Source organism: Pristis pectinata, chromosome 7 (genome assembly GCF_009764475.1).
Source record: "Pristis pectinata isolate sPriPec2 chromosome 7, sPriPec2.1.pri, whole genome shotgun sequence".
Lineage (NCBI taxonomy): Eukaryota > Metazoa > Chordata > Chondrichthyes > Rhinopristiformes > Pristidae > Pristis > Pristis pectinata.
In genome coordinates, this window is record NC_067411.1 from 35993142 (window position 1) to 36020452 (window position 27311).

The 27311-nt window shown below is 40.2% G+C and overlaps 1 protein-coding gene across 1 annotated transcript; it reads left to right on the plus strand.

Annotated features, from left to right (window-relative positions):
* Positions 1–537: 537 nt before the first annotated feature.
* On the plus strand, positions 538–26469 carry LOC127572453 (leucine rich adaptor protein 1-like). The gene is made up of 2 exons (XM_052019731.1): positions 538–1470; positions 21729–26469. The coding sequence occupies exons 1-2, from the start codon at positions 1264–1266 to the stop codon at positions 22116–22118; spliced, it is 597 nt and encodes a 198-aa protein (XP_051875691.1). The 5' UTR covers positions 538–1263; the 3' UTR covers positions 22119–26469.
* Positions 26470–27311: the final 842 nt, after the last annotated feature.

The following is a 27311-nucleotide window of genomic DNA, read 5'->3' on the forward strand; positions in this document are numbered from 1 at the left end:
CAACTATAATGCTTGGAGTCCATACTTTCATGCCAAAGTAGAGTTTCAGCATATAGTTCATGTGCATTTTATTTAGTCCGCTTCAACTGAGGTGGACCTAAAGATGTTAAAAGGGTAAAATGAGCGGAATATTTAGAACTGATTACGAGTAAATGTTTAAAAATTACATGCTTTTTTTTAGTGAGAGTTCTAAGTGATGGTGTATCAATATGAAGCAGGTTGAGATTCATATATCCTCGAGTTTAACCGGATTCGGGACATATTTTAACTAATAAATCAACATCTTAACATAATGAAAACTACTGTGATACTAATGATATTTATTGTTCTGTTGCTGAAGTTTACGATTTGATCAAGTATGAGATTTTAGTATAGTACAGTAGTTGCTAGCTGTTTTGATACGTTAACTCCATCGGGTGAAGTTATTTGAGATCGTCGGCTCCCCTGGAGTAAATTACATACATCACGTCTAATTCAGGAGACAGCACGCCCAATCATAAAACTCACCCTCGAAACTTGAACGTTAGTTTAAAGACTTGCGGGCCACATGTCACAACTCGAACTGGTTTTATTGTTTTGCAATGACGATGTTAAGGATTGCGGCTGTTAACGGCAGATCTGTCATTGGACGCTGTAAAACGGCCAGCATTGCAAAATGCAACTCTTGCGACCGGCCTTTGACGCTGGGTGGGAACAGCCAGCGAAGAGCAGACGCGACACTTCTTCACGGATTACGGTAAAGGGGTTGGTCACTGTGCCCTGGTCTACCTGAAGGTTTGCTCTGCTGCTTCGGGTGTGGAGTTGAGACAGAGAGAGAGAGTGAGAGAGAGAGACGCGCACACACACACACACACACAGTAAGGTCAGCGAGCGCTGCATTGACAACGAGCTGTTTGAAGTGCCCACTTCCAGCTGCGGACTCACTCACCGTGTTGCCGTTCCAGAATTGAATGAATTCAGAATTTCCTGCAAAAACAACAGATTTGAGCACTTGCTGCACTTTTCAAACTTCAACTTCCTCAGCTAACCCTTGTCCTCGATCGAGCGACACAGCTTCGACTTGTCACTCTGCACTGGAGCCCCTGTGATTCCTGCAAATAAGAAGTAACTATCTTAATTTTGTTACCATCAGATCCATCCTGGTGTGACCCGTTCCGTGTGCACTCCTTCCCAACCTCAGGATTGGTTCAAAAAATGTTTGACTTGACGTGTTGCAATCTATAATAACTCCGTTTTGAACCATCAACCATTCATCTGGAGAGGATGGAGGAATGTGTCCTGCCGGAGTTAAAAGAACTGGAGATCAAGATGGGACGTAAGATTCCGGAAAGCCTGTTACGATCACTTAGGGAAGAACAACCAGGCCGCCACACAGACGATCAGGTAGTCCTTTCTACCTCGGGAACACTGAGTAACTGCAACACGTTGGAGAGATTGGAAACCAAGATTCAGATATTGAAGCTGGAGATGGTAAGTGAGAGAGAGAAAAAAAAACGCGTGCGGGGTTACTGGCGAGCTAATATCAGCCAAGAGATTGCTCTGTACACGGCAACACATTCTAAGCACGTACACTGCACTGGGCAACCGGTTCGCCTGTGTAACACGGAAGGAAAATACCAGGTGTCTAAAGGATGGTGTGGATGGCTCCATGTTCTTCATTTAAATACGAAGCAAACGAAACACTACCTGATTTTTTTTTTGAATACCCTTCAAGAGAAAACAGGACTGGGTGTATTATTTTTAATTTGAGGAATAAAGATCTGTGCACCTTTTGTCGAAGGTATGTTTTTGAGATTAAGAAATGTTGCCAAAATGTTTCATTTGTCTGCAGGTCCTCTTAAAAAAGAATATCTTTTTTACATAAAACTGGCCATTCTCAATAAGAAAAAACTATTAAAATGGTTTTGTTCTATTAAGGCAAGGGACTTTAATGGTGTAAGATGGAATACTTTTACAGCTTGGGTGTTCAAATTAGCATCATGCATTCTTAGGTCAGATACACAAGATCTCAAGAATGTGTCTTAGTCCTAATTTCAGGAGGGATCTTTATTGCAGCCTTATCTTTCTGGAATGACTGATCAGCCAGCATTCTATTGAATGGTGGAGCAGGCTTGAGGGAACATTTGGCCTACTCCTTCCTCTGTGTGTTCTGTCCTTGTTTTTTACATTATTATTTTATTGCTCAAACTATCATCAGTCTGGCTCGATGTTAACTAAAATCCCAAAGAACGGGAAGGAAAGAACAAACTGCTTTACATACACAGTGTCTTTTGTGGCCTTGGCCTTAGAACTATTGAAAGTGCGTCAATAAATTCATTTTGAGAGCATTCTCTATAGTTTTCCATGCAAAGTGTTGTGTTTCAATAATATCTTAATTTGTGTTGTGTGCCTATCCTCTGCCATGGACTATGATCAGGATCATACAACAGTTCTTGTATCAAAGCAGGTCTGTGTTGATAGGAAAGTGGCATTGTGGTTAAAGTTAAAGTCGAGTTTATTGTCACATGCACAAGTACATGTATGCCCAGGTGCAATGAAAAACTCACCTGCAGCAGCATCACAGGCACATAGCATCATATAAGCAGCATTCACAGGAAAAGCATAAATTATACTCAATTTTTACAGGAAAGAACACAATTAGAACAAAAAAGTCAATTTTAGTGCAAAGTAATCAAAGTGGTCATAGTATTGTTAAACTGTAGTGATTAGTGTTGTGCCAGTTGGTTCAAGAACCAAATGGTTGAAGGGAAATAGCTGTTATTGAACCTGGTGTTGTGGGACTTCAGGCTTCTGTACATCCTGCCCGATGGTAGCTATGAGAAATGGCATGGCCTGGATGATGGAGATCTTTGATGATGATTAGGGAGCTGAGCTTTTAAATATACAAAATTCACCAAAGCCTTCAGTAGATAGCCTCACCCTGATTTTAGCTCACATAGATAATTCGAACCAATGGAAAGACACGTTTATAAAAGAGAGCAGGGCCTTTGGTGCCCACAACATGCTGGACAAAGGAACTGAGGCCAAGGTCAGATCAACCCAAATTTTATTGAAAGCAGAACGGGCTCATCAGGCTGAGTGGTCTACCCCACTCCTATTTCTTATGTTTTTGGGTATATGTGCGATATAACTACAGGCTACAATTTAATCACAAAATTACTCAATGAAATTTTTAATGTGTTCATTATTAATATCTCATAGTTCTATCTATTATTTCAATAAAGACTCCTTGTTGTGGTTGGAAGGTAATCATGTTATAGTGCAATAATAACTTAGTAAACAAGATCAGTATGAATTCAGGCAAACCCAAACAACCTAGTCATCTGGTTGGGCGGGAAATTAAAATCCACTCTGAACCCAACAAGATCACAGCCAGTTTGAACACAGCCTGGCCCAAGAATTTATAATATTTTCCAGGCCCGAGGTGCCCCAACTTGTTCACCTCTGGAAACGTAACAATCTCAAACATGCTATTCACATGTGGTGATACTGAGCAAATAATCCTCACCCAGATGAAGTACTGGGTTGAGCAGGCACAACACAGCATGGCCTAACTCATCTCGAACCTGAATGTTCTGACAGAATGGATAGGCAACCCATCTGATATTGGGGTCCTGTTGGGCTAGATCAGATCATTAGATTCCACTACAAACTGTATGGATATCTGCCAGTTACATTTAATGGGGAGGATGTGGAGACTAGAGTGTAACTGCTGCAGCAGCACCCCTAGAGATGAAACAATTGCTGGTGCAATTAGACAAGGCTGGTGTTGTGATGAAGGCCTTTCTGCAGCGATACTGTAAAAATAGCTCCAACACTCCTGCTTAGGGTGGTTCATGGAGATGGAAATGAAATTTGCAGAAGGATTAAGGAATTATATCTAACTCGAGTGCAGAACGTGGGGCCTCAGTACTGTTGCTAACTTACGTCATCAGCCTCTGCTTAGGAACACCATGCAAACTAGTCCAACTTACCAATGGGCAACTTGGATGAGTTGTTGTATTAAAGGAGGCAAATCAGAATATAAAGAATGAGTTGGATTAATATGTAAGTAAATAGAAGTACAGCAGGTGGAGTTTAATGAAGAAAAACAAAAAAATGAGAGAAATGGGGACACACAAATTGTATACCTAGTGCTGAAATAACTGAAAATGTAAGTGAAAGGCCCACATTGTCATTCAACACACTCATTACATGTTATTGCACAGAAGGATACCATTTAGCCCTCTGAGACTGTGCTAGGTCTTTGAGAGCTGTCCAATTAGCTCTACTGCACTGCCTGAGAAGTATTTCTGCTCCATCCTGTTTTGCAATGTATTACTGAATGTGAAAATGGATATCAGATGATGATAGTAGTCCAATGTACTGACATCACAGAAAATGTGGGAAGGTAAAGAAATGTCTTGTAGCTGAAAGGTACTGTGGGACTTTCAGATGCATAACAAGAAGTCAGTAGTAACCAATGGCCACAAAGATGAATGCCAGTGTTTTAGTCACAAAGATGCAGACTAATAAACCTTTGAGTGGTTAAGTTTGGTGAATGTAGCTTTAATGCCATAACTTACCAACTGAGCCACAAGGCTTCCACACCACTCAATCTATAACATTCCCTCCAATCTCTATCTGTCAGCACTATTACATAGCATTCATCTCACCTTCACACAGTTAGCATGTTGCAAGCCTCAAACTACAAGTTTATAGCTTGGATACACACACTCACACACTAACTATTCAACTGTGACAGTTGCATCACTGCACATATTGCACAATGCTGACTGATACATCTCCCTCCCTCTTTCAACAATAGTTGTTACACAGAATACACCAGCAACTAATTGGAAGGAGGAGGCACCCATGCATGAGCTAATCGCAATGCTGAGGTTGTGGCCAAGGGCAGAACTGAATTCAGTGAACATGATGGTATCATCATCCTTTTTCTTGCTAACATACCATTTGCCCTTCGTCATCCCACAACCTCTATTGCTTAAAAGAAGTAGATGGTGTAGGCATATACTTCCTACTTTCTTCCCTCCCTTAATTGCAAACCAGCCATTTAGTGATAGGCCAGGACTGTTTTCCCTGGATGAAAGAGACCTTATAGACATTAATAAAATCATGACAGGCATAGATAGGGTTTTTTTTTCCCAGGGTAGGGGAGGCTAAAAGTAAAGAGCATAGGTTTAAGATGAGAAGGGTAAGATTTAAAGGGGATCTGAGGGGCAAGGTTTTCACACAGATGGGTGGTGGGTATATGTGTATATGGAACGAGCTACCAGTGGTAGAGGCATGTACAGTTATGATGTTTAAAAGACATTTGGACGGGTACATGGATAGGAAAGATTTAGAAAGATATGCGCCAAATGCAGGCAAAAGGGATTAGCTCAGGTAGGCACTTTGGTTAGCGTGGCCAGGTTGGGTTGAAGGGCCTGTTTTGATGCTTTATGACTATGACTTGATGGAGGAAGACCAAGAAGTCAGTGAAGTCAAAGATACTTTCAGCTAGAAATTGGATTTTGCCTAAATTTGGTGTGCTAAATAGGCATGGCGATTTGTCCTAACACCATATGAGGCATGATCAAACTAATTGTTAAATTAGGATATCTTCATTTTAAGAAATTTGTGGTGTTCTCCGGATTAGAAGAGTTGGAAGCCGGCTTGCTTCTTCACAGGTGGCAGCTGCTGTCTGAGCCCACAGCTGCCCTCTCTTTACATGCTACCCACTAAGGATTAGATCAGCACTGTTATAGGGCTCTCTGCGTTGCAGCCTGTGTAGCTGCATTGGAGATGAAGGAAATTTACAGAGGTGGGGTTGACGAATGGCATGGTCAATGGGCCCCCCACATGGTGTGGAACTGCCCCGTGGGCCCCTTATAATATTCAGGAACCACCATCATCATTCATCAGGGCCACAGATTGCAACATCTAGTTAACAGATAGTGCAATCTTTCTAAATTCTGCCTGTGTGCAAAAAGACAGCATGTTAAAACTATTTTGGAAAGTTAATGAAAGTAATGATGATATTCCAGAGGGGGTGATTTAATTTCACTTAGAGGTGAAAAGTTTACAATATTTTGCTCCAATTTCCATCACTAAGTCAGAAAAGCACGGTGCACTCATTGATGATGTCATCACGTACCAGTTTCATGATGGGCAGGACTTTAATGGACACAATGCAGTGGGTTTTTAGTGCAATTTATGCATTGAAATAAAAACATTAAATCAATTTTGATTCTGGGTTACTGCCCCTTAATTTCTCAGTTGCAGCCAATAATTCAGATGCTGATATTCTATTCATTTTAGACTAATGTCTGTAGTGAAGTAGCAGGCACAAGTGCACGAGAGGCAGGCGGGGATATTGAAGAGCAAAGTCTCACACAGCTACAGAGGACTGCAATGAGGGCGTTGATGAGGCGGTTCACAGAGGGAGTCTCATGGCTCTGCATTATGAAATCTGCATCCCCCCCACCCCTGTAAATTTCCTTCATCCGCAAGGCTGATACAGGTTGATTTATGAAATGCTCTAGGAAACCTGCCAAGAAGATTGCATTCAGTGTCAAGGAGCACAAGGCTTGGGAGTCTATTCTAGCCAGAATGGATCTGCCAACCAATATAATTGACACACTTGTGGGCCCCTTCTGATACAACAGATTGCAACTGGGGTCAATTTACAGTGGCAAATTAATCTACCAACCCGCATGTCTTTGGGATGTGGGAGGAAACTGGAGCACCCAGAGGAAACCCACATGGTCACAGGGAGAACATGCAAACTTCATACAAACTGCACCCGAGATCACGACTGAACCCAGGTTTCTGGCACTCTGAGGCAGTGGCTCCACCAGCTTCATCACTGTGCCATCCGTAATTCAGGGCAGCAAGACTTGCAGTTGGCGTCAACATCTCGTGGAATTTTAAGTTCATGGAGTGATAGGAAACTTATGACACAGGGGGAGCTAATGTGACCTATTGTATCCCTGGAGGGCAGAAAGTGCTCCCAGCCTAATCACACCTTCCAGCATTAGGCCTACAGCTGTACAGGTTTATTCTATCCTTTAGTTGTTGAGCTGGTGTACAAGGTTCATTGGACATCAGAGAGGGCAAGCGTTAATTGATTCAGAAAGTAGTCATGCAGCTCAGATCAGACAGCAGTGGAAGTCTGGCTCACTTTCAGGGGCATGAGCTAGAAGAGTAAGGGAGCCCCAGATGCAAAGCTGGAGGAGGTGTGACTTTTGCCCTTATCCAGCAGATACAACATACTTGCTGATTAAGGCCAAAGTCTGTCGGGCAAATGTACAAATAAACACAGTGTTACAGGAGGAATTTCAGGTGAGGGGAATGGAAATGAATGTAGTAGTGGTAGGAGAGGCAATAGTCAGGGAGTTAGATACTGTTCTCTGCAGCTTCCGTCAGCAGCTGCAAAGGTTGAGCCCTGAGCCAAGATTAAAGACATCATCTTGCAGCTACAGAAAGACACAGAGTGAAAGGGGAAGGATTCCATTTCCGATGCTGTGGCCAACTGAAGAATCAACTTCAAAGACAGAACCAGGAGTGAAGCTCTGCTAGGAGAGTTAGGGTGAAAATTAAAATGAAGAATCTCTGGAATGTTTCTGGAGCATTAAATTGGCCCAGGGACAAACAGATAAGAATAGAGGTTTGGCTGGAAAGGTGGAGGAGGTAGGAGTTTTGATTCATGAAGACTGGTACCAGGGAAAAAGGGAGTTTGATTGGAACAGCTTCCATTTAAATTGTGTTAGGATTGGCATTGTAACAAATTGTGTTATTTGGGCAGTAGAAAAGGCTTTAAATTAATTGAGAAGAGGAGGAGGTGTGAGGAGGTTTGACAGGATAGATATAAGGATGTGGTTTTTCCTGGTGTCTAGTACAAGGGGTCAGAGTCTCAAAGAGTCAGGCATTCAGGGCAAAAACATAATGAATCGTCTGGAATTCTCTGTTCAAGAGGACAGTGCAGGCTCAGTCACCGGGGATATTCAAGATAAACCTACTAATGGAAAATCGGGGAATCAAGGAATATGGGGTTAGTGCAGGAAAGTGTAAGACCTTAAGACTATAAAATATAGGAGCAAAATTAGGCCATTCGACCCATCATGTCTTCTCCACCATTCAATCATGGCTGATTCTCTTCTCAATCCCATTTTCCTGCCTTCTCCCTATAAATCTTAACCCCCTTACCAATAAAGACCCCATCAATCTCTGCCTTCGATACACCCAATGACTTGGCTTCCACAGCCCTCTGTAGCAACGAATTCCACAGATTCACCACTCTCTGGCTGAGAAATTCCTCCTCATCTCAGTTTCAAAGGAACATCCCTTTATTCTGAGGCTGCGCTCTCAGATCCTAGAATCTCCTACTAATGGAAACATCTTCTCCACATCCATTCTATCCAGGCCTTTCGGTATCTCGTAGGTTTCAATGAGATTCCCCTTATCCTTCAAAACTCCAATGAGTACAGGCCCAGAGACATCAAATGCTGCTCATATGTTAAGCCTTTCATTCCTGGGATCATTCTTGTGAACCTCCTCTGGTGGTGTTGAGGTGAAAGATCAACCATGATGTATTGAATGCTGCAGGAGGGCCCAGAAGGTGTGCATCTGCCTGTATGTCATACTGTGGGGAAAAGAGAAGTTCAAATGCAGTAAGTGAAATATCATGGTGCAAGGTAGAGCAGCAATTTGGGAAGGAAGATGTGGAGTGTTATAGCAAGGACTTAACAATGCTTATCAGACATTCTTGACTAGAGGTACACCAGAGGAATTTGGAAAATAGTTAAAGATAAAGGCAGCAGAACATCTCAATGTGTGGAGCCTTTTCAATAAAATAGATGGCCTCAGTACAAATGGAAATAAAGGGGCTCCAAGCTGCGTGCAGAGCATTGAGTGTGGTTGGTGGTAGACTCCTTCATGCTACTTGACATTGCACGCAGAGCCACTGCACCAAAGATTACCTTCTTTTTGTAGCCTTTTATTGGTGGCTCAACAAAGGCTTCAACTGAATGCTCTGCACCAGAATTTCCATGCAGCCTTCTCCTTTGACCGAACAGCAGAGACTTTGAGCAAGCTTCAAGATATGGGTGTGAGATGCACTGATGCTAAGTGTGTTGTGGTGCAGTGTAACGTATGGGTGTGGTAATGTTGGGTGTGATCCCTGAGGGAGGGAGACAGTTGGTAGGTGAGTAATGAGGTTGCGATGCATTGAGCAGTGTGTGTGGTTAGTTGTTCAGTTTATGGGAGATGGCCTTTGACTGTGCATTAACTGACCTTGACTGAGTATTATAGGCAGTGCATTTGGAGTCACAGAGAATAATACAGCGCAGAAACATGCCCTTTGGCCCAACTCGTTCATGCCAACCAAGTTGCCCAACTAAGCTAGTCCCACTTGCCCATGTTTGGCCCATATTCCTCTAAACCTTTCCTCTCCATGTAGCTGTTCATGTGCCTTTTGAATGTTGTTATTGTACTTGCCTCAATCACTTCCTCTGGCAGATTGTTCCATATACGCACCACCCTCTGCATGAAAAAGTTGCCACTCAGGCCCCTTTTAAATCTTTCCCCATACAAGTACAATGTACTTGTGCATTGTTTTCTCCCTGCCTTGAATAAAGGTCAGCATTGCCCAGTGACTATCCCGTGTGGATCCTAGCTCAAAGCTTATGCCTAAATTATTCACAAAATGTCAACATCTGAGTTAAATTGAGTAAAGTTGTGGCTGCATCTTCCCTCTCTTCTGGCTGCTGCACTCCTGCCTGGACAAGTTGCATTTCTCAGCTGTCTGAAGGGAGAGAGGTGAACATGTGAGTGCTGCAAAGAGTACAATTTTAAACATTTCTTCAAGGTCAGTGAATATATTCTCAGCTATGCAACTGGTATCACACAATACTCAAACACACTACACCCCAAACTGCCAATAGTGTCTGTCAATCAGGACTCATTGCTAACATGGTCAAAAAAACAGGAGCAAGGTTGTATGACGAGAGAGAACTGAGGTGTGTGATGAGGTATGCAGATGTCACTTCTTCAGTGATTTCAACTCACCCTCTTGCAACTATGTTTCTCACTCCATTTCACTTATGGACAACATGCTGATCGGGTGATGCTGATAAGCCCATAGCCCTCAGTTAGCTGCTGCTGCCAATTGGGTCCCAGACACTCCTGCAAGAGAGATAAGATAACAGGCATCAGTGAAGATTGTGGAAGGTGTTTGGGTTAGGTGGTTGTCATGGTTGAGTAGCAGACAGTTTGCACAAGCTGTGAGGTATGGGTGTAGAGCATGGTGTGTGGTACAGGAAATAATGTGTTAGGAATATGTCCTGATTGATGGAGGTTGTTGGCAGGTGAGTGATGGGGTTGTTGTGTGTTTGAGCAGTGTGTGATGTTAGTTGTACGGTTGAAAGTAGTTTTACTGACCTCGAACAAAAGATTGAAGCTACTTCTTGCAACATTGCTTGGCTTCAGGCCTTCACCTTATAACCTATCTCCTCCACAATGTCTTTGTATCATGTACCTGGAAAGTCTCCTAATGTTCTGTGGAGAGATTATATGTCAGCTCCTTTCTGCCTTCCCCTCTAAGGCCTCCAGTTCAGCAGCACGAAAACATATTCTCTGCTCTTTATCGTACTTCTTTGATCCAATCACCTTTGTCACCACTCTTATGAACACCAGTTCCTGAAGCCAGGCTGTACCTCCCCTTTAAGAAACACATCAGCTTTAAATTGTACAGACCGGCTTTAATCAATGCTGACCACCTCTCCTGAGCTGCTAATCAGTTTTACTGCACGGTTAGTAGTGGCTGAACAGAATAATCATGTTAATGAGCAGGAATGAAAAAATTGCATTCTCACTGCATTGGGTCCATTGGTTTACCACTTGCCATGAAATATGATCCTGGTACCTGATTTCTGGCAAGGTCCAATCTGTGTTTTAGCATGGAGATCCATCTGAGTAAATGAACAAGTATAAAAACAAAGAATAATGCTGAAGAGACCATAGTGGATTGCTACAATATGATGCTGCTCTGTGTGTGTGTGTGTGTGTGTGTGTGTGTGTGTGTGTGTGTGTGTGTGTGTGTGTGTGTGATAGTCTTGTTCCCTGATTGAACACATGTTGAAGTATCCCATCCATCAGTGGTGCAACTGCACTAGAAATGTCAGAACCCCCCAGGAAGCAAGACACTTCAGTCTTCCAGCTTCATGTGCACTGAATCTACTAGGAACAAAAGGAACAAGGACTCTAGTCCATCAATCCCATAAAGTATACACATTCTTATAACACACCCTGTCATGAACACCACCGTATCCCTTGATGGAAACTTCACATAAAAACACAACTCCAAAACAATCAAAACAACAATCACAAATCATCTGGATTGTTGGTATTAACAGACTATTATCCCCTAATCTAAGTAGCATAATAACTGTTCTGGCTCAGTTATAGAGTTGTACAGCATAGAAACAGGCCCTTCGACCCACCACATCAATGCCAACCATCATGCCTGTCTATATTAATCCCACTTGCCTGCATTAATTCCATATCCTTCTATGCCCTGCTTATGTACTAGTCAAGATGCCTCTTAAGTACTGTTACCGGTCCTGCCTCTGCCACCTTTGTGGCAACTCATTCCAGATACCAATTTAGGGAGAGTTTAATTATCTCAGACATTTATGCAATTACCAATTCTCAGCTCCAGGACAGGATAAAGCATGATATTCTATTTTATGAAAATCAAGAACTGCAGGTGCTGGAAATCTGAAGCAATAACAGAAAATGCACAAAACACTCAACACGTCGGGCAGCATCTGTGGACAGGGAAACAGAATTAGCATTTCAGGTCAAAGACTCTTCATCAAAACTGGAAAAAGAGAGAAAACAACTTACTTTTAAGTATTTAGTGTTTTTTTTCAGAATGGCTAGCAAACCGAAGCTAATTATTTGAGGTACAGCCACACACCATCAAATCGAGATATCCCAGTACTATAGCACTTCCCATGGCAGCTGATTGCTGAGGGAAGCTGATATCAGTACAGGTGTGATGGAAAGCATAATATGTTTCAACATTTTATGTGAGATATGAGAATGGCCATAAAGGTGAGGAAGAAGTCATCACAATTTATAAATACACTATTTCAAGTCTAGCTAGAGAGGCCCTCTAGTCACACTTTGCTGTTAAAAGGATAGTAAATTTAACAATGGTCTCTCAAGCACCACTAGACTATCTCCATATTGGGAGGATGCAGTGACATGACAAGTGATATGTTGTTACATTGCTAATCCAGATTATCCAGATTCACAAATTACTAATATCATTTCATGCACTTTATTTTATCCCTGGGATACACTGCTTAATTTCTGGTGCAACCCACATGGTTATTCTCAATGCATGAGGTTAGATGCTAAATTACTGTAGATTGACATTCCTGTTTACACAATAACCAATCACATGCATTTCCTAGGATAGTTTACTGGCTAAATGAAGGGTGTTTTCCTTCTCAAGACTAATTCCCCAAACAGTGCCCTGGTTCAAGTCAGTCTTTACACATGCTGGGAATTGAACCTTGGTTCTTTGGATAGAACCCCAACACCATGGGAATTTTTCCCTTAAGTGCAATTGTGATCATATAAATAAAGTTTTGGTTCAAATACAGTACTTTCTTTCACAAGAACAGTGGAATTTTATGAGCAGGCTGCTTTAAACTGTTCTCTGATGCAGTAACACTGAAGGGAAATTTAAACTCACCCCACCCCAAAACCAATAGGTTTACGTATTCTGATAAAATGTTAATCATCTCAAACCTGACCCCACCCACTACTGTTTTAGCTAAGGCCAAATGACAGTGAGGTTTGCAAGAGTTGAGTGGCTCAATTAAATATTTTAATCAGGTTTTGTGCCTCAGGTTTTATCTCTTTTCCAGGTTTAATCCTGGTTACCTGTGCTTCCCGTTCCTCTGGTACCTAAAGGCAAGGGAGAATTATTGCCTGGAGGAAGTAAATGCTTTTCCAGTAATTCTTGTGGACCGGGGAGATGGAGCATTTCCCAAGGTAATCTGCTTCCCACTTTACCCTGCCCTTCCCCCCTCACCATCTCTGGATGCTTACCCCTCCCCCAGTAACTTGATACCCATTTCTTGCAATAATCAACTTATTTTACTATAAACAATCCCCCTCCCAACCAATACTGCTCATCCCTACTGTTAATGCAGGGATTGTAATGAACAAATCACTCACCAACTCTCCTCCTGCACCCCCAACCTTCCCATCACTGATAGTAATCCCCCACCTCCAGTAAAGATCAGGGCCATTCCAAGCAATATCCTTTACCTTTAATCAGAACCTTCTTGATGAAAGGTTATTGACCCGAATGTAAGCTCTCTCTACAGGTCTGGGTGTCCAGATGAAGGGTCTTGACCTGAGACGTCAACTGTCCATTTCCCTCCACTGTTTCTGCCTGACCTACTGAGTTCCTCCAGCAGTTTGGGTTTTGTTTTTTGCTCTCTCTGCAGGTGCTGAGTGACCTGGTGCTTTAGGGTTTATGTTGATCTTTTGCTGAGCTAAATAGCCTAATTTGGCCACTGGGTTTTCTAAATGCATTGAAATTTCGGTATCTCATATATTACTCAGGAAAGATGCTTCTTAAAAAACTCTTGATAATCATACTTCCTCTTATCAAAAGTACGAATTAAAGAATGCATAACTTCTTGTGCTGTAAATATTTAGGAAGTCTGAGAAGAATTAAGGCCTTTAATTATTCTTGGTTTCTGTATTCTTCCCTAGCAGTAAGTAACCAAACCACATTGCTAGCCTGAATGACTAAATTTTGCAACAGTCAGCTCTATAACTGAACAACATACCATTATGAGAATGGTAATAAGTTCACACCGGCATAAATCGGGAAGACTAAACCAAATGCATTTAAATATTGACACACAGAAGAGTTAAAAGAAAAGCTCTTTGACATTGGATTCTTAAGGCAGTACTCCAGAAGAATGATGCAGGTGTAAATAGTCACCCTGTTTAAAAGCAACATGTATGCATTGTTTTGACTTTTTTGCCACGATATGGTTATGCATGCAACAGCAGGATGTAACAGATAGGGAACTGCACAGCAACAAGCTGTTTGGAAAGATCGACCCTTAAGAAATTTAAGTTGGCGGCAGATGCTATGTGAATTGTTGCCAGTATCAAACACAGTAATAAACCCAATGTTGTAATGACATGCATGAGATTTTTTTGGATTTCCCCTTCCATTGTTGCAATGCAATAAATTAAGTGAGTGGCAAATTGAACAGCCCAGAAATTGATGATGTGAGTGTGATACTTTGGGTTTCCCCTTCTGTTGTTGGAATGCTATATACTAGTGGAATTGGCCCATTGAACAGGCCAGAAAACACTGAGGCAAGCCAGTTTCGCAAAATGCCCAGGCACTGGGATGTGTCTTGGGTTCAGGTTGGTCAGGATTGTCATCTGAAACCAGTTTCTTGTGCTGTGTTATGAAGGATTTTCATTGTGCTGAGAATCTTGGCTCTAAAAAAAACATACAGTATTTGCTTAAGCAGAAAGTAGGTATTCTGTTTTTGTTACTTAGATAATCTTAAAGCTGAATGATGCCACAAATTGTTCATCTATATTACAAATGTCATCTTACATATGTGTTATAACTAGTTTTCTGTGTCTCCAACTTTCATTTCTAAACAAACTTCCCAGGATTTTTTTTTGGGAGGAGGTTATTTTCCAGACATTAAAACCAGTTTGAATTAGTGAATTTCATGAAACAAAACTCTGTTGAAATCAGTGTTAAGAGAGCAACATTGTTAAATAGCCATTTTATTAAGATCTTGACATCTTCATCTATTCAACAATGTTTAAACTAACAGTTTACTTATTTGTATTATAGCAAGAAAGAGAACATACTGACAAAACATAACTCAATGTCACTTCTCTGCGGCTGTGTTTCCTGTTGTTTTTAATATTTATGTTTAAATATTTTAGCTATGGGTACGATAATATAGTGTTAAGTTACTGAACTAAAATCCGGAATTGTAGAGCATTGATCCAGAACCATGAATTTGAATCTCACCACAGCAGCTGGAAAACTTAATTTCAAGTAACTAATTAAATCTGAAATATAAAAGAAGATAATTTCCATAATCATAAGCAAGAAACCACCAGTTTGTTGTGAAAATCCATTCAGTTCACTAATGGCCTTCAGGAAAGGAAGTCTGGTATCCTCACACAATCTGGTCTATATGTGACTCCAGACCCACCAATGCGATTGAGTTTAACTTGCTTCTTCAGTTCAGTGGTGGCTAGGAATTGTCCATAAATCCTAGCTTTGCCAACGACATCCACATCCTGTGAATGAATAAATTTTAAAAGTTTTCATTAATGTATGCCAACAGCATTTTGGTGTTGCAGATTTTTGATTAAAAATTATAGAATAGACCCTGTGCAGTGACCCTCAAAACTATTGTTTTTTGAAAGAAATTGGTTTGCACACATTTATGTGTTCTTCTTAAGTGTTTCCTCACTAATGTAATCCTACCTTCTATTTTAGACATAGACCAAGTCTGATAATAAATTTTCTGCATCAAACAATTTGAGAGGTATAGCATCTGTTAGACCCCTTTGTGTAAGGCAAGTAACAAATACTGAACAAATATCCATTACTGAAAGTGTATGGTTTTAAATGCACATGCATACAATATATACACTACATGAAGTACATTCAAACTCACCATAACATTCCACTGAAGATGGGAAGTGTGTCTTGGTAACTTTTCTAAAAAAGGTAGCACATGTGGTTTCACATATTCAGGAGTAGGAATGTTCATGTAAATAATTTATTCACCTTTAGATATGACGTTTCATTTTTAATAACAAGTGTTTGAAGTCCTCCAGCATCACAGTGTTGGTCTACTACACCTGTCGGACATTCTAAAAAAATCTATGGTACCGATTACATTGGTGCTTAACTTCTTTGATACAATTACTTCCCAATGCTCGCTGAACACTTTTATTTTGAAAGACTTCTTGGTTCTCTCTTGTTCCAAAGTCAGAAGGATTGCCAGGAAGAACTGCATTTTCTCACTGTATGCTTCTTCTGTAATCCCAATATAGTTTTACTTGTCAAATCCAGGAAATATTTGCATTAGCCAATGTGTTGGCATAGTACAGGAGAATGCCAGTTCTGAGGCTATAAGGCAGTAGATTAAAAAACTCAATTATCAATAGTGTACAGAATCTGATGCTCTCTTAGATTATTCATATGCTCATTCAGAGTTCTTTCATTAAACTATCAAGCTCAGGATAGAAAACAAGCTGCTGGAGCAACTCAGTGGGTTGAGCAGAATTTGCAGGGGAAAGGAACTGTTGACATTTGGGATCGAGAGAGATGAAGGGGAGTGGCGGGACAGGGGCCAGTAGGTGAAACGAGAACTGGGGAGGGGTGAAGGATGATGGGCAGATGGAGCCAGGTGCGGGAGGAGGAGGGTTGGAGTTGGGAGACAGAGGCAGGTGGATGACAGGTGGAAGCAGACAAGGAAAACAAACACCAGATGGAGCTAAGTGGGGGAAAGGGAGGACGAAGGTGGAAGCAGAGGCTGGAGGGTGATAAGCAAGTTCACAAAGGCTACCAGTACTGGAACCTGATAAGTACAGAAGGTGATAATGGGGAACTTTGAGGGAGAGGTGAAGGGCAGATGGAACCAGATGGGGGAGGGGACCTGGTGGGTGAAATGTGTGGGTAGAAGGTTGATGGAACCAGGAGGGGGAGAGGGATGAAAATAGGTGTTGGGGGGCTGGAGGAGGGTATGGGAAAGGGAACAAAAATGGGAGCACTGGTGATGGATCAGAAAGAGAGAGAGAGAGAGGTAAGGTTACCTGAAATTGGAAAATTCAATGTTCATAATTGAGTTGCTCAAGATACTCCAGCAGGTACATTTGCCCAAATAAACAAACTCACTGGAAGATCTCAATGGATCAAATACATGGTGGAGGCAAAGGGATGGTCAACGTTTTGGGTCAAGACCCTGCATCAGGTACATTAGCCTAGTCTATGTGTCATTTACATAACAGGCAACAAACACAGCAGGGCAGACAATTTTACAATCACATCGCACTATATAAAGTAACACACTCAGCTTGTTAAGTGAAAGCAGCCTTGAAACTCCTGCATCTCTCATTTCTTCATTCGCCGTGCCTGATAGCGCAACTCAAATTAGATGAGCAAGTCTTAGTGATACAAAGCAGTTCCAATTTCAGATTGCATTTAATCTCCTTTGCCTATGTAATGCAGACTCTGTGTTTCTCCTAAGTTAGTCTGCATATCTTTGACGTTTCATTTATTGTTCCTTTCATAGATTGGGTGTCAAGAGATGTTACAAATGTCATGTCAGCACAAACCACTCAGTGAAAAAATTGAGAACAATTGGCTGAGAACTGGTTGGTGTAAAGCAGGAAGGGGTTTGCCAAAGGTTAAATTAGGGACAACATCTCAATGAATTCTTTCCTTCAATTTAAATATTAAATCATCATGATTTTCTTTGAGCTATTTTTCTATAGTTAGAGGGCATAGTGAGAACCCTACATTGGGTAGGGTTTTTACTCTGAGCAGTGCTGTTAGATGAGATCACCAATGGCCTCAAATAAACAGAGGTTGTCCATAGAGTATGCAGAATCATAATTATGTTGGGTTCTGACCTTCATTAAAGCCCTGGTGAAAGCTCCAGACAGACACTGCTCGTATCATAGCTCAGATTCTTCACAGACTCATAGAGAGACACACCACAGAAGAAGACTATTCAGCCCAGCGAGTCCACATTGACCATCAAGCACCAATTTTTACATCAATCTACCCTAACCCATTTTATCCTCCTCACATTCCCATCAACTCCCCCCAGATTCTACCCCTCACCTACACACCAGAGGCAATTTACAGTGGCCAATTAATCTACCAAGACTTTGGGATGTGAGAGGAAACGCAAGCACCGAGAGGAAACCCACAGAGTCATAGGAAGAATGTGCAAACTCCACACAGACAGCACCAGAGATCAGGATTGAACCTGGGTCTCTGGAGCTGTGGGGCAGCTGCTCTGCTAGTTGTGCCAATGTGCCACCTACTCTGTGCACAGCTCTCTTCATGTTCTTTTAGCAGGAGAAGCAGCATCAAAATGCTACAATACCTGCACGCCATATATGCTCACTTTTGTGTTCACAGTTCTTAAAAATTTCTAAACACTGATTTTTTCTCAGATGTTGATACACATGTTTGTGTTTTGGTGCATGTTTCTCTTGTAATTCTCTGTGGATATTTGGATTCAACACAGTGTTAAATGGTTGCTATCTCTACCTAGTTAACATTTCATCAAGCAAACTTTTCACAGTGCAATATTAATACTGGATTTACTCAACACCCCAAATATGTTTGGCGGAAATTGTATCAAAATCAATCGTTTATCATAACATAACTTTTAGTCTTGCTTCAGCGCATCTAATAGCTTCAATATTTAATATTAACAGCTTCCAGAAGTTTATTCTCCCAGAGAAATTCTGTCAGCTGTACACTTTCAGGCTGATACCCAAATTGTTCATAGTCATAAATAAAAACAAAAAATGTTGGAAACACTCAGCAGAGTAGGTACCATCAGCACAAAGAGAGAATTAATGTTTCAGGTCTGGGACCCTTCAGAACTAGAACCAGTTTGGACAAAGGGTCCCAGATCTGAAATGTTTTTTGTGACAACGGATCCATCCTATTCTGTGTAATAAGGGTGCTCCCACATTGATATTAGGCAGAGATTTCTATGATTTTGACAGTGTAGGAATGGTGAATGTTTCCAGGTTTTATTTCTGATTTCCGGCACTTTCAGTTATTTTTTGATTTTCATTTTTGTTCACAGCCTTGCCCATCACATATAGAGTGAACCCTCTTTTTTTGAAGTGTTCAGTGCTATGGGTAACATTTGCAGTCTTGAGTTTGAAAGTCACGAAACAACTACAGGCCTTGCAAGTAGATGCAGGGATTTTGTTTCTCCTGGGTTGTAGTGTTTGGATCCAGGAATCACAGTATGCAAATTAAGGGCCAATCATTCAGAACTGAGATGAAAAGAAATTTCTTTTCTCTGGAATCCTGCACCCAAGAAAGTTGTGCATTGAGTATATTCAATACAGATTGATGAATATTTGAGTATTAATCAAATCCAGGGATACAGTGCTTGTACAGGAAAGAGGTTATGAAGTAAAAGATCAGCCATGATCTTGTTAGAAGGAGATGTTGTATGGAAAATCAGGTATAGGGACTGGCTGACTACTCCTGTGTCTAATTCTTATGTTCTTTTCTTTGTGCAAACTGCACCTTGCATGGTAATTGGTTTATTATTGTCACATGTACCGAGATAAAGTGAAAAATTTTGTTTTGCCTGCCATCCAGACAGATCATTTCCAAACAGAAGTACATTGAGGTAGTACAAAGGGAAAAGCAATAACAGAATGCAGAATATAGTGTTACAGTTACAGAGAAAGTGCACTGCAGGTAGAAGGTGAAAGGGCCATGACGAGGTAGATTGAGAGATCAAGAGTTCATCTTTATCGTACAAGGGGTGATCAAGAGTCTTAAAGGTATTAAACCTTTTAAGGGTTTAAAGGTCTATCCCCTTTAATAGTTTTCCTTCAGCCTTCAACTCTTTTAGCCCTGTTTAATCATAATTTCACTTCCATGGCCCATGTTTAAAGAGTTTCCCTTGGGCATTGCCTCGTCTGGGCTTGCCTTTTGCAGCATTTATCATGTATATGCAAAAAGTTTTATATTTGCATGTGCTATAGGACCAACACACATCTTGTGATGCAATCTCACCAAGAAAAAGGGAAAACTATATCACGTGATCTGAAAAATGTGGGAAGCCAGCAAAAAGCAAATACTATCATAAAAAGTCAGTGAAATTCAATAAAAGCGAAATGCGGAACACTAGTTAAACTTTAACTAACTCACCCAGCATTTTCAACTGCACATCAAGCTTCTGGAGAAAGTACAATGGAATCATTTCAAAATATATTCATTCGGACCTTTCATCATTTAAAATTTGTATGTCTTATTTGATGGAAAGGAAAGAGAACATTAAAAGCAATATTATTTTTATTATGCTAAGGTGTAACAATGTAAGGTTATCCACATTTTGCAGTTGACCATTTGCACATCCTAACATATCTTTAACCATTCAAGGTATGTCGACATGACAAGCAAGGACAGCAATTAATGCATCCTTAACTGTCCCCTTGAGAGAGAACACAGAACAGTACAGCACAGGAACAGGCCCTTCGGCCCATGATGTTGTACCGAACTAATTAAGCTAATGATACCTAATTAAACTAGTCCGTTCTGTCTGCACAGAGTTCATATCTCTCCATTCTCTGCAGATTCATGTGCCTAACTGAGAGCCTCTTAAACACCTCTACTGTATCTGCCTCCATCACCACCCCTGGCAGCGCATTCCAGGCACCCACCACTCTCTGTGTAAAAAAACTTGCCCCGCACATCTTCTTTAAACTAACACCTCTCACCTTAAATGCATGCCCTCTACTATTAGACAGATGGTGGATCCATTATATTCTATGTGATGAGGGTGTTTCCACATTGATGTTGAGCAGGGATTTCTCAGATTTTGACTCAGTGACGATAAAGAAATAGTGATAGAATGTAGAGATACAGTATGGAAACAGGCCCTTCGACCTACTGAGTCTGCACTGACCATCATCCGCCCACTTGCTCTAATCCTATATTAATCCCATTTTTTATCCTCTCCAAAATGTCATCAACATCCCCCCAATTCTACTGCTCATCTGCACACTAGGGACATTTTGCGATGGCCATTTAACCTACCAACCTGAACATCTTTGGGATGTGGGAGGAAACCAGAAGTAACCAAAGCGGTCACAGGAAGCATGTGCAAACTCCACACAGACAGCACCTGAGGTCAGGATTGAACCCAGGTCTCTGGTGCAGTAAGGCAGCAGCTCTGATGTACCAGTTTTCCTTTATGTTGGAGAGGCAACAGTGTACAGCAGTCTGGCTATAGCAGATTGCTCAGAATAGAGGATAACCAGTATGTAAAGGAACAGTGATTTAATGTAGTGGCCAAAAGTGGCCCATATTTTTGTCTTGTCAATGGTCAGAGTGAGCTGTGCTCAAGTGACAGCAAAGATCAGCGCAATCATTAACACTGCAAGCCAAATGATTGCACCATCAGAATGCTGATGTTGGGCAGTCCAGCCAATTCACTCTAAAACAAACTATTCCTATCATGTGTTCATAGAGTTGGTGAACTCAAAATTCACCCCAAGATTTCTCCATTCAACCAGTGAACAGATGTTAGCTTCAAATTGAAGATGTCATTCAGCAGATGCACACATTTTTCAGTCACATATTACTTGAAATACAAACTCTATGGAAAATTTGTAGCACTCAAGATGGACCCTGGGAATATAAATAAGGTCAGATTCCTATGAATAATTGATTGAAGATGTCCTGTTTCCAGTGGTGCTTGTTATGAAAAATGATGCCAAAATACCAGAATAGAGGCCAAAGTTCAAACATGATGCTTTCAAAAATGATAATGTCACATCAGAACTGTTACACATTATGTCAGGTTCAGTTAAGAAGAATCTCAAGCCTGTGTGCTAAATGACGTTTAGTTTGTGTAAAGTGGCTAATTTGCTTTTCTCTACCCTAGGCTTGTCTCAGGGCAATTGATGTCAAATTGATGCATCAGTTACTCACCATCAACGAAGGTATTGAATCCATCAAATGGATGATGGAGGAGAAGGGCACATTGGCCAGCAGGGGCAGCAGTTTGGCAAGTAGTACCTACAGCTTGATGGAAAGCCAGAACACTTCACTGCGAGGCAGTTGGAACAGCTTACAAGAGTGTGGTGATGGACTTGATTCAATTTCCGTGGGGAGTTACCTGGACACACTGGGTGATGACCTGCCAGGTCACTGTACACCCTCAGACGTAGATCCTTTTTCGGATGAACATTTGACAACAGATTCACTTAAAAGTGAAACTATCAACAAGGAATCCAAAGATGACTCTGATGATGGATATTATTATTTTGGATAAGTTACATGAGAGCAAGCAAATAATGTCTCTGCATCATCTGTGTTATTGAGCTTAATTCTGACTTTGGTTAATAATGTGAAATGGTCAATATAGATTAGACAGGGGAAATGTATATTGGATGTCTAATCTGATAATTGCCTATATTACAGTACAGTCCATAATCAGAATTCACTGCATTGAGATTCTGTTGCCATGGTAAATTTCAGTGCAAGGGACAATGCGATCAGGAGTATTTTGAAATATTAGGGTAAAGTTTCTGTTCGTAATGACAACCTGGACTGGGTAGAATCAGCCCAACCAGTGCAAAAGATCGAGGTGTTTTGATATAGGGGTTACACCCAAAACCACTAACTTCAGTGTAACTGTCGATCTTTCACTTGTGTTCAAGATTCACTTTGCCCAGATGAAACTCAGTAAGAAAACTGGCCATTTAACCTGAATTAATTAGCACAGTTCTGCAGGTTCAAGGAAGGCTTTAGTAATTTCAGCCATGGTTTTCTGGTGCAATCCATTTTAAAAGATTTTTTTCTATATAAGAAATCAAATTGACTAATGTAAATCTATTAAATGGGTCAATAGTCAAAACTATTAAATTGTTCAGTATAGTTTTTTAAAGCCATTTTCAATGATTTTAAATCATGTGACTTATAGGTGGTGGACAAAAGACTTTAAAATGCTTATTTTTAGGAATAATTAATAAATTATCCCAGAGTTAATGAAACTATGCCAGGTTGCTATTCTTAAACACATCGGAAAGGAGACGTTTTAATTGAGATGAGATAAAAACAGAAACAATTACATTCTGTTACACTGTGCAATTGTCCCACCTCATGTTTCCATGCCAATGGATATTGGTAGAAGCTTGAACTATAATCTAATCAGTGCAATTTTAAGTGCATTTTAAATGCAATTTTCCAGTTGTACCCAAAGCAAACAGTTCACTCCATGTTTCCTATCTTTTTAAGAAATAACTAGTTTAAGTTTGTACTACAGTTTTCCTTCAGGTTTTTGCAAGTGGAAAGGAAAACATATTTGAAAGAGATGCACCGATTGGTATAATTTATTAAAATCATTTAAAGTAAGAAGTGGGAAAGGTTTTCAGTACAACTCAACATAAAATCAGATAATAAAGATATTTTCTTTTTGTTGTGGAATATAAGATTAAACACTGATGAAAGCAATAAACCTATTTCCTGAAGTCATACTGAGTGACATAAGATTTTTGTTATATTTTTAAAACTGTTTAAAAAAGCCTAGACATCGCAGCAACATGCCAGTGTTGGCAACTATACTCATCCGTTTGAACTGGGATCAAGAACCCTCTCAGAAATGTGTAAACCACATGATTGTGTAGCTCTTCAACCTCTGTCCTAATTTAAACGTGCAGGTACAAATAAACTGAATTTTAGTTTCAAATGTAAATCTTGCTTGGCTTCCATTAAGTCTAAAAGAGCCTAGGTAAATTTAAAGGCAAATGTAAAATAATTCTGGAATTTTGAGCAACATATTAAGGTTACATTCTGCATGAAATTGATATAATTTACTTAAGCTGAAACATTGACTTAATTATTGGGAAATACAGCACAGGTTTTAGTCGAGCATGATTCCCGCAGAGTAAGATAATTCAATGAGGAACACCAAGTTTCATCTACTGAAAGCCCAGTTGCAGAGAGTTAAGGAATGAAGAATAACTATTTATAAATCTACTCTTGTCCCTAGGTACAGGAAGCGAAGTTACAAACAACAGACAGAACAGGTTGCTTACTATAATATTATATATGACTGACAGGCTCCTAGTGGTGCACAGCCCAAGAAGATTTTCTGAGATGCTAATAAGCAACCCAGAAACTCAGTCTTAACTGAAGAAATCATTTGAAATACTGATTAGTTTGGTATCACATAAATGAAGCAAAGCTCATGCATGAAGGGGACATACTGTCAAGAATACAGCAATGATTTAAAATATCAATTCAATGGGCTATCTGTAATGTATTAAACAGGCATGGGTTTATTGCATGCCACAATTCTTCTTCCTTTTAGAGGGGGAAGGCCCAGTTAATCCAAATGGTTGACAAATAGGTTACTTGAAACATCCCAGACTAAGCAGCCCTCAGGCAATGCGGTCTACATTACAATGGTCATATCTAAATAAATGTCCACTACAGAGCTATATTGCATGAAACTGACCCACATTTCCTACTACCTGAAATTTTGGGCTGTATGTAGCAGGTGCTTCAAGTGTATTTTAGATCAGCTCAGTTTATCATTTACTCTTCAATGCACTAACTTCTGTACAGATGTATATGTTACTTGTTTCTACATGAGGACAAATAAGGATAGACAGGTGGTTGAGGCAAGATTAGTCATGTGTCGGGTTAGAGCCTGAGGCCAGGAAGCTTAATCCAACTTCCTTAATACAATGCATACATCCAGCATGTATCTTTGTGAAAGCAGTGAAAAGTGGTCCAATAGACAGGAAGCTATTACTATTAATTTATCTTGAACTAAAAGATCAGTTGAATTAGTTGTAAAACCTTTTGTGCATGATCTGGTTAACCTAAGTCAGTAGTTTGTTAATAAGATTGAAATGCCTTTGCTTTTTGTGGTTAGAAATGCTTTAATTTAATTTTACTCAAAAACAAATGAGTACCCAGCTGGCACTCCCATAGCAATAATGCTGTGATAGTTAAGGTAGTGATCCAGAGATCTAGACAAACAAATCAGAACGATGAGTACAAAACTGACTCACTCTCAATGATGATGGCAGACTGCTCTTGACATAACAAAGACCACCAGTCCTGACAACTGTTGTGATAAAGGCATATACTCCAGGACCAGACACATACCTATCCAACCTGTCTAGTACATCTATAACAGCACAGCCTACCTGACAATATGGAACATTGTCCAGATATGTCCAGTTAACGAAAAGTAGGCTGGCCAATCTATACCTCATATTAATCATCATGAGGTCATCACAGGAAAGAGCCATTAAGTGATAGGTACCAATAATCCACTCATTCAAATTCCATCAGGAGTACTCAGTTCTAGATTTGATTCATATCCAAATAGGTGACCTGTATTCCAAGGTAAGGTCAGAGTGACCACCCTTTACATCCAGATAACATTTGGCCAAGGGCAGTATCAATGAGCTCCATTAAACCTGAGGTGGAGGGGACAAGGGGGAGAAATCCTCAGCTTCACAATTCATGAAGGATAACAGTTCTACTGTGGGAGGCCAACCATCTCAGCCCCAGGAATTTGACACAGTAATTCTTTAGGGTAGTGTCCCAACCCCAATCATTTTCAACTATTCTAATGAGCATCTGTTTATTAAGATCAGAAATGGGACTGTTAACTGATAAAGTTCAATTCTAAAACTAGGTACTCATACAACTAGATTTGACCTATGTCCTGGCTTGGCCTGAGAAATGGTAACAATTATGATGTATGAATAACAAACAATGACCACAGTTAACAAAAAAATGACTCAATGGTATTATCATCAACACACCAATCACTATTAAAGTGCCGAGATTCACCTTTGATCAGAATGTCTATTGGATAAACTACAAAATACTGCACCTATAGTGCAAGCCAAATGCACAGAATTTTGTGATGGAAAGCTCAACCTTGATTCCTGTAAATGTCTCCACCATGCTAAGACACAAACCAGGAGTTTGATGGAATAATTTCCACTTGACGGAATAACTTCCACTTGACAGGACAGGTACAGGTGCAACAACAACTCAGGACAAAGCCATCCAACTGATTTGCTAAAGAATTCATTTCCCCATCACCAGTGCACAATGACTGTAGTATATAATGTATACATTATATGTACTACATAATCAAAGACCCCTCCCACCCTGCACATTCTCTCTTCTCCCACCTCCCATCGGGCAGAAGATACAAAAGCCTGAAAGCACATACCACCAGACTCAAGGACAGCTTCTATCCCATTGTTATAAGACTACTGAATGGACCTCTTGTACAATAAGATGGACTTCTGACCTCACAGTCTACCTTGTCATGGCCTTGAACCTGCACTGTACTTTCTCTGTAACTGTTACACTATATTCTGCATTCTGTTATTGCTTTTCCTTTGTACTACCTTGATGTCCTGATGTTGTGAAATGATCTGTATGGATGACATGCAAAACAAAGATTTTCACTGTACCTCAGTACATGTGACAACAATAAACCAATTACTAATGTGCTGTGACAACATGCTAAGACTCCCTGAACAGCACCTCCGAAGTAGATGGCTTTTACCACCTAAAAGGACAAAGATAGCAGGAGCATGAGAACATCTCTTCTTCAAACTCTCCTTAAGATCACCAAATAGAGATTTAGACATAAATTGCTATTCATTATTATGTGATCATAATCCTGGAATTTCCCACTATAGAACAGTAAAAGTATACCTTCATATCATGGACTTAATAGTTCAGCAGGAAGGGACATAGGGTAGCTATCTTATCAATAGGTTTTGGGGTCATTAATAAATTCTGATCTTTCTAATGACCCTCATATTCCAAAAGCACACATAAAATAAAATAGGAGTTCAAATCCATGTTTTGTTACTTGGAAAATATCAAACAAAAATGGTTAATTGCCAAGGTTAATTGCCAAAAATGGCTCTATTAACTTCCAGGTAAGCTTGCATTTCAAGTATTTGAATATCAGTTATATATCAAAAAGAATTCAATTACTCGTAGACAGTCAGCATTTGGACAGGATTGTTGGGATTTCACAACATTACTTGCCAGTCAAAAAAATCCTCATATAATCCTACTGTTCTAACACTGTGAAGAGACAATGTTGTTTAACCAATATCCTTATATTATTGAGGGCAAAAATAAGCAGATACTGGAAACCTGAAATAAAAATGGAAATTTCATGTCCAGCTGAGTTTTCCAGGACTTCCTGGTTTTGTTCCTTATTTATGATTTTTTTACATTGTATTATAAAGGAAGTTAGAAAATACTGCAGCATCCATTATGCTTATATAATGTAAAGCTTTCCCATTTGTGCTGAGGGCAAGGTAATGTTATTCCTTTGAGTCAAAACTCCCCATAGATGTAACTTTGTCAGATAGGCTTTAAATTGAAATAGACTAGTGGAAGAATATATGACAACAGACTAAAATTCTTGTAGGGAGAATGATTGGAATAAGTGAAAGTTTGTGTG

Bases quoted from the DNA above. Each gene is read 5' to 3' on its own strand.
- LOC127572453 (XM_052019731.1), top strand. From the start codon at position 1,264: ATGGAGGAATGTGTCCTGCCGGAGTTAAAAGAACTGGAGATCAAGATG. The intron at 1,471-21,728 runs GTAAGTGAGAGA...TCTCTACCCTAG, and splicing joins AGATATTGAAGCTGGAGATG to GCTTGTCTCAGGGCAATTGA.